Source organism: Sphaerodactylus townsendi, linkage group LG11 (assembly GCF_021028975.2).
Source record: "Sphaerodactylus townsendi isolate TG3544 linkage group LG11, MPM_Stown_v2.3, whole genome shotgun sequence".
Lineage (NCBI taxonomy): Eukaryota > Metazoa > Chordata > Lepidosauria > Squamata > Sphaerodactylidae > Sphaerodactylus > Sphaerodactylus townsendi.
The window spans coordinates 75195008-75208410 of record NC_059435.1 but is presented as its reverse complement, the minus strand read 5'-3'; the positions used below and the strand labels follow the sequence as shown (position 1 = coordinate 75208410).

Below are 13403 nucleotides of genomic sequence, written 5' to 3'. Positions count from 1 at the left end.
GTATGATTATTGTCAGCTTGGAAATCTGTGCCCAGTTTCCTGAGGCAAGAGCCTCAGTGGTAGGTGGGAGAATGGAAAGCAGGGGGATTGATGGGGCACGAAAGACTGGGACCCTCCATCTCGTCTCTTTCCCCTCCTGACAAAGTTGATGGGCCTTTTGTTCCGTTGTGATGATAGGCGGCTTTTACATCACCAGCCACTTCAAGAGCTCAAAGCAGTTCGCGCAGAACACTTAACCCCGACAACAACCTGAGAAGCGAAGTCGACATTCCGTTCTGCAAACTGGAAATGGAGTCATTTTCAGGGTGCCAACCTCCAGGCGGGGGCTGGAGATCTTCTCGAATTACGAATGAGCTACAGAGTACAGGGATTGGTTGACCTGAAGGAGGAGGAGGAGGAGGAGGAGAAGGAGAAGGAGAAGGAGAAGGAGAAGGAGAAGGAGGAGAAGAAGAAGAAGAAGAAGAAGAAGAAGAAGAAGAAGAAGAAGAAGAGGAGGAGGAGGAGGAGGAGGAGGAGGAGGAGGAGGATTTATATCCCCCCTTTCTCTCTTACAGGAGACTCAAAGGGGCTGACAATCTCCTTGCCCTTCCCCCCTCACAACAAACACCCTGTGAGGTAGGTGGGGCTGAGAGAGCTCAGAAGAACTGTGACTAGCCCAAGGTCACCCGGCTGGCATGTGTGGGAATGCACAGGCTAATCTGAATTCCCCAGACAAGCCTCCACAGGCGGCAGAGCCGGGAATCAAACCCGGTTCCTCCAGATTAGATACACGAGCTCTTAACCTCCTACGCCACAGCTGCTTTGGAGGTCAGACTCTATGGTATCACATCTCCGCTGAGCTCCCTTTCCTGCTCAAATCCACCCTCAAAATCCCCAGGGATTTCCCAACCAGAGCTGGCAATTGAGGAGGTTGGCCGAGTTGCTTCCCTCGTGCGCAGCCTTTGCAGCCAAAGGCTAAATAATGGCTCTTTCCCTTCTATGTTGTGTAAACTATTTCCATGCCGTTTTGTACACGATCCGCCCCATCTCTGTGCCTGAAACGAATGTTGGGAAATGCATCCATTTTAAACAGGACAATTGAGCATGGGGGTGGGGAGGGGAGGGGGGAAATAATAGCTCATCTCTCTGGTGCACCTCTTAGACAAGAGCAAATGAACTCCGGGTGATGAGATTGGGGTTGAACTAGCTGGTTTCGGGAATTCGGGCTCATCGCCATAGTGACTGTGGCGTCTCTGTGTGAGTCACTTTTCTCGTGGTGCCTCCTTCCAATCGGCTTCTGCACTGGGCATGATGGGATGCATTCATCACTCCCAAGACAAAGGGTGTAAATCACTCAGAGTAAGGACACCCACAACAGTTACTCATCAAGGAAACACAGAGAGTTGGCTTCCCTTCGGGCGGCTAATTTGCATTCTGATACACTCACAAAGGAAACTTTTTTGGGGGGTGGGCGCAAGCGTGAATTGCCCAGACCTGAATTGCCATGGCTAGCCCAATCTCATCCGATCTTGGAAGCTAAGGCAGGGGAAGAAGGAGACCTTGGGCTAGTCACAGTTCTTCGGAGCTCTCTCAGCCCCACCCACCCGCAGAGGCGTAGCAAGGGAGGAAAGCGCCCGGTGCACTGGTGCGTCCTCCACCCCACCCCAGAATACCCCCGCCATGCCCCTGGAATGCCCTCGCCACACCCCCACAGGGGCACGTGCCCAGTGCGTCTGCCCCACCATCCCCTTGGTGCTACGCCTCTGCCAACCTCACAGGGTGTTTGTTGTTGTGGGGGGGAGGGAAAGGAGATTGTAAGCCGCTTTGAGTCTAGTTACAAGAGAGAAAGGGGGAATAGAAATCCAAACTACTACTACTACTACTACTACTACTACTACTACTACTACTACTACTACTACTACTACTACTACTACTACTACTACTACTCTTCTTCTTCTTCCATAACTTTGGGGATTGACGATGCAAGAAGGAACTGTGCATGTTTCATACTCTGAATCAGTGATGGCAAGCTTTTTTCGAGACCGAGTGCCCAAATTGCAACCCAAAACCCACTTATTTATCGCAAAGCGCCAACCCGGCAATTTAACCTGAATACTGAGGTTTTAGTTTAGAAAAAAACGGTTGGCTCCGAGGCACGCGTTACTCAGGAGTAAGCTTAGTGAAGCAACTGTGCAATGCTTCCAACGGGTGAATCGCGATCCTTGGAGGGTTTACTCAGAAGCAAGTCCCATAGCCAGCAACTGAGTTTACTCCCAGGTAAAGGATCATGCCCAGGCCAGCCTAGATGTGTGTGTGTGTGTGTGGGGGGGTGATTTTCCACCCCCCTCCCATATGATGAACTCTGCGCGAGTGCCCACAGAGAGGGCTCTGAGTGCCACCTCTGGCACCCGTGCCATAGGTTCGCCACCACTGCTCTGAATTTTCTCCCAGTTTAGCAGACAATGCTTTGGGCTTCGCCATCCTTTTGCCTGGCACCTCCGCTGGGCACTGGGCCCCAGCTGGCTTGCCTAGGAGCCTGTGGAGCCCACCGGAGCTCCAGCTGCTGGAGACGGCAAGTGTTCCCACTGTGTGGTTTTGTGCTTCCCCTGATAGGAATGCTCTCCGTGTGTGCACCCCCCCCCCACACACACACAAAGGATTCTTTGCTGCCGTCCTGCCATTACCAACCAGTTGACTTTCCAGAAGCCCTTTGGGTCAAGTTGCAACAAGCCGCCCGACTCCCAACAACTACTAAAACCCACCCAGGTGGGCTGACAGTCAGCTCCCGCTCCTTATCTCTGCGGAGGCTCTTACATTTTTATATGGCACCTTAATAACCCCTCATTTCCATCACAAGGGCAGCGCTTTTCCTCCTCTTTATCTCCCTCTCCAAGGCCAGGATTTCTTCAAGCCGGGGCGCCTCGGGGGCTGACCCCACAAGCTCTCCCGGGCTCGACAGGGTCAGGCCAGCCATTAGCTGTCGGGATGGGGGTCAGAGAGAGAACCAGAGACTTCTCCTGGGCAGGAAGTGAGTCATGAATATCTGGATCCCCTCTCCCTTTCAAAACAAAGGTGAACCTGATGCCCCCGGCACGAGGGAGTTAAATCCAGGGGACAGACAGCTTCCTTCTGAAACTTGCCGATCCTTCTCCCAGGCCTTAGGGATGACTCACAAATTGGACAGAAAAACAGAAGAATCTGGAATTTTTCTTTCCTTTTTTTTTGCCACCAAGTCGCAGCCAACCCCACAGCATGTTCAAGGTAAAAGACGTCTGAGGTGGTTTGCCATTGCCTGACTCTGCATAGCAACCCTGGACTTCCTTGGTGGTCTCTCATCCAAGTGCTAACCAGGGCTAATGCAGATCAGGCTAGCCTGAGCCATCCAAGTCAAAACAAGATGTGAACAGAGGTGGTTTGTCAATGCCTGTCTCTGGGTAACAACCCAGGGATTCCAAGGAAGAAGAAGAAGAGTTTGGATTTATATCCCCCCTTTCTCTCCTGTAGGAGACTCAAAGGGGCTTACAATCTCCTTTCCCTTCCCCTCTCACAACAAACACCCTGTGAGGTGGGTGGGGCTGAGAGAGCTCTGAAGAACCGTGACTAGCCCAAGGTCACCCAGCTGGCATGTGTGGGAGTGTACAGGCTAATCTGAATTCCTCAGATAAGCCTCCACAACTCAAGTGGCAGAGCTGGGAATCAAACCCGGTTCCTCCAGATCAGAGTGCACCTGCTCTTAGCCACTGTGCCACTATGGACTCTATGGCATTTTATCTCATTAAAGCCCCCCTCCTCCCCCCCCCCAAACCAGGCCTCTTCATGCTCCACTCCCAATATCTTCACGTATTTCCAAACTCAAAGCTGGCAACCCAAATTAAATCAGACGGGCCTTTGATTCGATCCAGCAAAGTGTGTGTTTAAATGTTAGGTGCTCTTCAGTCATTCATTCACAGTTAAATTTGTATCCTCCTTTTTTGACCAGAGTGATAAGTTAACCCACACTGGTTGGTTACAGTGTGGGAGAATTGCCATACCTAATTGGAGATCATCTCTTATTCTGTTACGACTTTGGCCTCCTGATTGGAAGAAATAGTCACAGAGATGTAATTTCTGCAGAGATGCAATAGGAAGCCCTCTTTGTGGGCAAATAATTCTGCAGCAGTTCTGATTCCGCAATCTAATCACACCAGGGGCAAAGATGTTGCCGAACTGTCCTCTTGCAACCGAAATTCAATTGGAGATTCCATTCCTAAGAAGGGACCAATGCAGACATGGAATGGGGCAATGTCCTCTGAAGATGGCACTTTTAATTACTGAATTACTGAATCTGAAGATGGCACTTTTAATTACTGAATTACTGAATCTGAAGATGGCACTTTTAATTACTGAATTACTGAATCTGAAGATGGCACTTTTAACTACTGAATTACTGAATCTGAAGATGGCACTTTTAATTACTGAATTACTGAATCTGAAGATGGCACTTTTAATTCCTGAATTACTGAATCTGAAGCTGGCACTTTTAATTACTGAATTACTGAATCTGAAGATGGCACTTTTAATTACTGAATTACTGAATCTGAAGATGGCACTTTTAATTACAGGAGTTTTTGATTACTGAAATATTTTTTCATACCGTGTTTGCAGTTCTGCATGCCATTTGGGTACTATGGTGCGAAGCAGAAAATGCAACTACTTCAGTTTAAAGGTCACAGAATTCCCAAAATGTTTTTTTTAACAAAAGGTCAAACTGCTACATTTTTTTTGGTTCAGTGGCTTTTTTATGACTCAGTCTTTTCTAGGCGCAGTTCAATCCGTTTCAACTAGTATTTCGTAAGAATCCTTGACTAGCCCAGAGAGAAGTATGTTAAGATGCTTGATCTACATAATATGAAATAGGAATTTAGTGCCCAGAAATAGTGGCAGAGCATTTTTCCAGGGAGATGTTCCTTGTCCTCTTGGCACCAGTAACAGCCTTCTGCGAACGGGATGTGGTGGGCTAAGTTAAAGGAAAGCCAAATGTCCTTCTAAAAAAAAATCCAAATGAAAAAACAGAACTCAGCAGTGGCGTAGGAGGTTAAGAGCTCATGTATCTAATCTGGAGGAACCGGGTTTGATTCCCAGCTCTGCCGCCTGAGCTGTGGAGGCTTCTCTGGGGAATTCAGATTCGCCTGTACACTCCCCCACACGCCAGCTGGGTGACCTTGGGCTAGTCACAGCTTCTCGGAGCTCTCTCAGCCCCACCTACCTCACAGGGTGTTTGTTGTGAGGGGGGAAGGGCAAGGAGATTGTCAGCCCCTTTGAGTCTCCTACGGGAGAGAAAGGGGGGATATAAATCCAAACTCCTCCTCCTCCTCCTTCTAAAAAAAAATCCAAATGAAAAAACAGAACAACTCAGACTATTTAAGACTGCTTCATGAAAGAAGATGGACATCATTAGGTTTTTTTTAAAAAAAGTCAGGAAAATTAAAACAAAAATAAGCTGACCATTTCTGACCACACTCATTTGCATAAGGATAATTGACATTTCCAGTTTCTAGTATTTCTAACCATTTAATGTAATTTAGGGCTCGAACAGATAGGGTTAAGATCACACATCTCTATCTGTCCACTTGATGCAAATTTCAGGTTCATAAAGCCTCACTTTGCCACAGGGCTGTGCAAGGAAGTTTAACCCTTCAGCCTCCACTGAGCGTCGCTGCTCCAAACCAGGCTCCCTGCTTTGGTATAAGCATTAAAAAAGATCCTTTATACCCCCATGCATTGGTTGCAGTGTTCAAGTTGTTAGCTGTTCAATGTCCCTTTGCTTAGGGTATCCCATCTCAAAAATACACAGGCAACACATATGCAAATTGCCACAATGCATAAGAACTGTGTTAGGCACAAGAATACTTAAAACATGTTGCAAATGAAGAACGTAATTAGACAATAAAAAACTCCTGGGGGCACTGTATTGATTGACCTTATAACATGCTATAAAACATCAAATAGCAAAGTGTTATTTAGCTGTATTAACCAGAAGTGCTACTCACAAGTTGCTTTTACAATTTAAAGCAAAACGACATTTATAACTTGTGCAAAACAGGGAATGCTGCTCCCACTGCGAAATGAAGCATCAAGTTGTTTTAAAGGCACTAACCCAAAAAGGGGTTTTTTTGCATTTACACGGCAAAGCAACTTGTGAGTAGCACTTCATGATAATGCAGCTAAATAAGACTTTGGGTGCTGTGTGGTTTCCGGGCTGTATGGCCGTGTTCTAGCAGGATTCTCTCCTGGCGTTTTGCCTGCATCTGTGGCTCCTCTGAAGATGCCAGCCACAGATGCAGGCGAAACGTCAGGAGAGAATCCTGCTAGAACACGGCCATACAGCTCGGAAACCACACAGCACCCAAGTGATTCCGGCTGTGAAAGCCTTCAACAATACATTAAACAAGACTTTGTTATTGGATGTTTTAGTAGCTTTGGAATAATATATTATGAGGTCGATTGAGAAGGTGCTCCCAATAATTCTTTATTGCCTATGTCCATTGATTAAAACCTTACTGTTCTTCATTTCCAACATGTTTTTAAGTTTTCTTGCACCTAAGTTCTTAGGATAGCCCATCTAGCATCAACCAAAGCCTGCGGCTTTTCTGTTGTAGTTCTCAATTTCTAGAACACCCCAAGGAGCTAAGAGGAGTGCTATTTGTATTTGCCAGGCACTCATGCATCCCCTTTCAATCATAGATCCCATGTTGCATGATTGGTCCCCAAATTTGTAATCAAAATCAGCCCTCTTCCATTACTTTCAGAAGTGGCAGCGTATTCAGAAATGGCAAAGATGACAACAGTATTAAGAAGCAATAGTTTGAACAATTTTTTAGAAAATTGGAAAGCTTTTATGGAATGTCTTCTGGGAAAAAAAACTATTTAAACACAGAAGTAGTGCCAGAATTTGAAATCTAAAGAAAACAGTGGATTGTGACCACTAGACTACACTTAAGAAATAACTATTGAATTAATGTCTTAATTATATAAGCATGAACTTAGAGATAACTGAGAGCCATCTTGGTATAGTGGTTAAGAGCAGGTGGATTCTAATCTGGAGAACCGGGTTTGATTCCTCCACCTGAGTGGCTTATCTGGTGAACCAGATGTGTTTCCACACTCCTACATTCCTGCTGGGTGACCTTGGGCTAGTCACATTTCTTCGGAACTCTCTCAGCCCCATCAACCTCACAAGGTGTCTTGTTGTGGGGAGAGAAAGGGAAAGGAACTTGTAAGCCACCTTGAGTCTCCTTACAGGAGAGAAAGGTGGGATATAAATCCAAACTCCTCCTCCTCCTCCTCCTCTTCTTCTTCTTCTTCTTCTTCTTCTTCTTCTTCTTCTTCTTCTTCTTCTTCTTCTTCTTCTTCTTCTTCTTCTACTACTACTACTACTACTACTACTAATTATTATTATTATTATAACAACAACAACAACAACTAAACCTGACCCTGCTTAATTTTTGAGATCTGACGAGATCATTACAGCCTGCTGTTTCTCTTCCTGCAGCTACGAGGGAGTCCGCCTTCGTCCACGCCATCGCCTCCGCCGGGGTGGCTTTCGCAGTGACCCGATCCTGCGCTGAAGGCTCAGCCACCATCTGCGGCTGTGACACGCGTCACAAGGGTCCTCCAGGGGAAGGCTGGAAATGGGGCGGATGCAGCGAGGACGTGGAGTTTGGAAGCATGGTGTCTCGGGAGTTTGCCGACGCGAGAGAGAACCGTCCGGACGCTCGATCAGCCATGAACAGACACAACAATGAGGCCGGAAGAACGGTAAGGAAAATCCATAGCGCTTGGCTCTAATCCTCCAGCTCAGACTCCTGGTTGGACTAACTTTTATTCATTCATTCATTCATTCATTCATTCATTCATTCTTTCATTCATTCATTCATTTATACCTCGTCGATTCCTGGCCATGGCTGAGCTGAGGGTGGCTTGCAATAAAGTTTAAAAAATAGCATCAATAACTTCAAACAGATTAAACAGTAAAACTTAACATTCATTCATTCATTCATTCATTCATTCATTCATTCATTCATTCATTTATTTATTTATTTATTTATTTATTTATTTATTTATTTATTTATTTATTTATTTATTAAATTTATAGGTTGCCTCATCCCCGAAGGGCTTGAGGCCGCTCACAACATGACTGTTTCCAGAACAGTAAATCAATATAACATAAAATCTAACTCATTAAAATTCAGCAGCAATTAAAACAATCAATACAAATTAAACAACAAAGGTTGTGTAAAAACACACACACACAGGCGCCCGGTCTAAAGGCCAAAGGAGAAGGGAGGAGAGGCAGGGCCCAGGATGGAATCAGGGCCCTACCAAGATGGAAAAGGCAGCTTAGTTCCAGTTTCAATGGTGCTCTATTTAATAAAATCCAGCCTGAAAATCCACTCAAACATCAATTATTCTGTATTTGTCAGGAGGGGTAGCTGATGAGTGCTACAAGCTGGAAGTGCTCTAAGGTAAGGGAGCACTTCGTGACTGTTGGCTTTAAAATTGCGGCCTCGCGGAGCGGGCCTGAACTGAAGGCCCAGTGGAACATCTCTCTTTTGGCCCCACAGGGTCCTGGTATCAGCTGACAAAGCCCTGGCTCTGGTTGAGGCCAACCACATGCCCTTGGGGCCAAGGACCACGAAGAGGTTGCATCTGGACGATCGACATGTCCTCCATGATCAATATGGGGAGATGTGGTTTCGAAGATATGAGGGCCCCAGACCACTCAAGCAGCCGTGGTGGCGAACTTATGACGCTTCAGATGTTCGTGGACTACAATTCCCATCAGCCCCTGCCAGCATGGCCAATTGGTCATGCTGGCAGGGGCTGATGGGAATTGTAGTCCATGAACATCTGGAGTGCCATAGGTTCGCCACCACAGCTGCTTGAGTGGTTGGCCATGCTGGCAATTGGCCATGCTGGCAGGGGCTGATGGGAATTGTAGTCCATGAACATCTGGAGTGCCATAGGTTCTCCACCACGGCTGCTTGAGTAATTGACCATGCTGGCAATTGGCCATGCTGGCAATTGGCCATGCTGGCAGGGGCTGATGGGAATTGTAGTCCATGAACATCTGGAGTGCCATAGGCTCACCACCACTGAGCTAGGCCCTTCTCAACAAGCTGACTTGAACAGATGGTATAGCCACACAGAGCACCTCTCTGAAATGTTTTAGAAACATTTGAGCTACAGGCTGAATGGGAACATAAACTTCATTTGAAGAAGAGAAAGAGTTAGTTCTTATGCCTCACTTTTCTCTGCCCAAGAGTCTCAAAGCGCTTGACAGTCCCCGCTACTCTTGATTGGTTAGATCTAAGCCTAGGGGAAGAAAAGAATCAGGTTTCGTGATTCCTTAAATGGCAGGTTAACGTTGTCTCTCCTTTCACTCTTCTGTCCCCCCCCTTCCTTGTTTCTTTAATCTCTTTCAGTCAATTATCGACCACATGCACCTCAAGTGCAAATGCCACGGGTTGTCTGGGAGCTGCGAGGTGAAAACCTGTTGGTGGTCCCAGCCGGACTTCAGGGTCATCGGCGATTACCTGAAAGACAAGTACGACAGCGCTTCGGAGATGGTGGTGGAGAAGCACAGAGAATCCCGTGGCTGGGTAGAGACGCTCCGGCCGAAATATAACTTCTTCAAAGCGCCCACCGAGCGAGACCTGGTCTATTACGAGAACTCGCCCAACTTCTGCGAGCCGAACCCCGAAACTGGCTCCTTCGGCACACGCGACAGGATCTGCAATGTCACCTCGCACGGGATAGACGGTTGTGACCTCTTGTGCTGCGGGCGTGGGCACAACACCCGGACTGAGAAGCGGAAGGAGAAATGCCATTGCATTTTCCACTGGTGTTGCTACGTCAGCTGTCAGGAGTGCACACGGGTCTACGACGTTCACACGTGCAAGTAAGACTGGACGCCCTCCGTCGGCGGGAAATGGATCAGAGACAACTGGTTTTTTGTGTGGGGAAAGTCGACTTCTTGAGACCGAAGGGAACAAAACAAATGCAAACAAAAACCAAGGCTCAAAGTGGTTGGCTAGAGTAGGTTTAATTTGTTCTCAGCTATCTCATTTGGAGGTTCACCTTGTGACGTGGGACTTCCGACGGGTCGAGACACAAATGAGTGACCCGTTTGACATTCTTCCCCTACATGAGATTGTGGCTCCTCTAACTATTCAGCACCATAAACCTGGATATGGATGGCCAGGGGGTTTCCAGAAAGTTCTGGAGCCTCCGTTCTTTATCTTTTGACCCGCACGGCCAGACTGCTGTTCTTAAGTGTCCTTCGAAAGTTGTGTTCTTCTGAAAACATGGCATACAAACATAGACGGGAGCTTCTAACACAACGGTTCTTAGCATACTGGCTCAATCTGTAGCACTGTGTTTCCACCAGTAAGTTTGTGTATATAGAATTAACAACGGGTGGTGTACTTCTTTTCGTCAAAGACATTTGTCCGATGCCTCATGGGAATGGGAGAGACTTGCGGGTGGGTCTCTGTAGTGCAAAATGGCCATAGGGTTTCTTTTGTCATGCAAACTGGTTGAAGTTACATATCCGTACGAAGGGACGATCCAAACTGTACTTTTGCCACGAGAGAAGGCAGGGGGAAAACGAGGCAATATCTGTGTGGCACGCTTGTTAGACGGTGCGAGAGGTTGCGCCAAGGTACACACATATGCATCTGATGGGTACAAACTGCCTCACAATCTTGAGTGACTTACGAAGGCTAGGAATGGTTCACAGTCTGGCTGGGATTGCGGAGGCTTCCTGCCGTGGGGAACAGGATCGTGTCAGGGGACTGGTTAGCTCGACAACATAACAGCTCAAATGGACAGTTCCCTCCGTCAGCCCCATGGGGACAAAAATCAGCCATGCCTTAGTAGATTGTGTTGATTTTTTCAACCGCATCATTTCATGCTTCTGGAAAGGACGGGAGGCGATATCTTTTGCCTTCCGTACCTTGGGCAAAGCCATCCGAGCACGTGAGGAGAATATTGTTGCGAGAGTGAATGCCCGTCTCCCTTTGCCCCCTGTAAATGTTCAGGCCGGGTTTCTGGTTAGTGGAACCTCTTCAGGCCAGAGTATCATGGCCAGCATTTGCAAATGATCCCTTCCAAGTGCTCGCTCTGAACACTGATGTCTGCAGTTAGGGTCTTCTGCAATAACTCAGTCACCGTCTCTTCACCGCTGTCCCATTTTATTTTCCATTTATATCCCTGGGTCTGGGGCCAACAGAAAAAGCATTACCACATAAACAACCACACGTTCAGAGTATTTATGATATGAAGGGAGGTCCAAACAGCCCTGTTTTAATATAAGCAGATCTACTAGACGAGCATTTCAGAATTCCCCTGGTCCAGGTGACGGTACCTCTAGAGCATGCCACAATGTACAGTGTAGCCTAAGGTTAAATTGATGTCCAGTTGACACAGAAGGAAGGGGCAGCTGTGTCAGCTTCTCCCATCTGCTACTTCAAGGGTCCCTGTTACCTGTCCACTCCCCAGAGGCGTATTGAGGGAAAATGGTGCCAGGGCAACACCTGCTCCGGGCGCCCCAACCCCGTGCCCCACTTACCTTAGGAGCAGCCGGGCCGGGAGCCTGCCACTGGCCCACTAGGCGCCCCCATGTGATCCGATGGGGGACGCCCAGGGTCATATTGCTCTCCCCACAATCCACCCCCAAATCTGCAGCTGGTCACCCTAGGCTGAACAGACCACAACATAAGCTCCCTTTCTTGTTTCTGTGGAGCCAGAAGAGAGGACAGGAAATTCTCTGTCCAGAGCAACAAGGCCATTAAGAGGTCTATGGAATCTGTAGTGAGAAACAAGCGTGACCCTTCTTCCTCCTCTTTAACAATTCTTGGAGGATCATAGAATCGTAGAGTTGGAAGAGACCATCAGGGCCATCAAGTTCAACCACCTGCCATGCAGGAAGACACAATCAAAGAGCTCCTGACAGATGGCCATCCAGCCTCTGTTTACAAAGAAGGAGACTGTACCACCCTTGACGGCAGTGAATTCCACTGTCAAACAGCCCTGACCATCAGGAAGTTCTCCTGAACGTTTAGGTGGAATCTCTTCCCCTGTTCCTTGAATCCATGACTCCTTGTCCTAGTCTCTGGAGCAGCAGAAAACAAGCTTGCTTCATCTTCAACCAGACACCCCTTCAAATAATGAAACATGGCGATCATATCACCCCTCAACCTTCTTTTCTCCATACTAAACATACCCAGCTCCCTAAGGGAGTTGTTAAAGTGAGTGGGGAGCAGCAGTGGCATAGGAGGTTAAGAGCTCTTGTATCTTATCTGGAGGAACCGGGTTTGATTCCCAGCTCTGCCGCCTGAGCGGTGGAGGCTTATCTGGGGAATTCAGATTAGCCTGTACACTCCCCCACACGCCAGCTGGGTGACCTTGGGCTAGTCACAGCTTCTCGGAGCTCTCTCAGCCCCACCCACCTCACAGGGTGTTTGTTGTGAGGGGGGAAGGGCAAGGAGATTGTAAGCCCCTTTGAGTCTCCTGCAGGAGAGAAGGGGGGATATAAATCCAAACTCCTCCTCCTCCTCCTCCTCCTCCTCCTCTTCTTCTTCTTCTTCTTCTTCTTCTTCTTCTTCTTCTTCTTCTTCTTCTTCTTCTTCTTCTTCTTCTTCTTCTTCTTCTTCTTCTTCTTCTTCTTCTTCTTCTTCAAGGCTGAAACAGCAGGCAGGCTGGGGCGTCTTCCCAAATCTCAGCAACTGATTTGTTATACGGTAAATCCAAAAAGGACAATATCAAAAGTTGGGCCCAGCACAGTCGAAGTTTGGCAGATGTGTAACTTTCCCTTTGACATAAATGGGATTTAGAAGCAATTAACTTTGTCTGGATGGGCCCTGAACTGAATTGGATTTAGAAGCTCAGGTTAACAACTCCAGGTTGGTAGATTCAGGTGGGCAGCCATGTTGGTCTGTAGTATCAAATTACGGGGACCAGTACAGAGAAAACTAATACTACCCAAATTAAACTATGCTGCTATCTACATGCTATATTTAAATCAAATGCTATATAAATTGGGTGTTATTTCAATTACATGTTATCACAGAGAACAGTAACGCGACTCAACAATGTCTTAAATAAACGCAAACAGTAAACATCTTGCTCCCTTATTTTGAAACAAGTGAATTTTTGCTCACACGTCTTAGGTTGCCAGAGAACTGATTACAGGGCTCGTAATAGTACAGTTATGTAACCCTTATTTTAAAATTAGGAAACGAGACGTTTATTGTTTGTTCACATTTATTTAAGACGATGTGTTTCTCTGTAATAATATATAATTGAAATAACACTCACTTCACATAGCATTTGATTTAAATGCGACTTGTAGACATTATAGCAGTACAGTTTGGTGTGGGTAG

General features: G+C 47.0%; 1 protein-coding gene across 1 annotated transcript in view; it reads left to right on the top strand.

Moving 5' to 3' along the window:
- WNT3A (Wnt family member 3A) overlaps positions 1-11961 on the top strand; it is a 51499-nt gene extending 39538 nt beyond the window's left edge. Inside the window, exons 2-3 of the mRNA XM_048511856.1 lie at positions 7511-7776; positions 9444-11961. Coding sequence (XP_048367813.1) covers positions 7511-7776; positions 9444-9923 — 746 coding nt within the window. The 3' untranslated portion in view covers positions 9924-11961. The remainder of the gene's footprint in view (positions 1-7510; positions 7777-9443) is intronic.
- The last annotated feature ends 1442 nt before the right edge of the window (positions 11962-13403 follow it).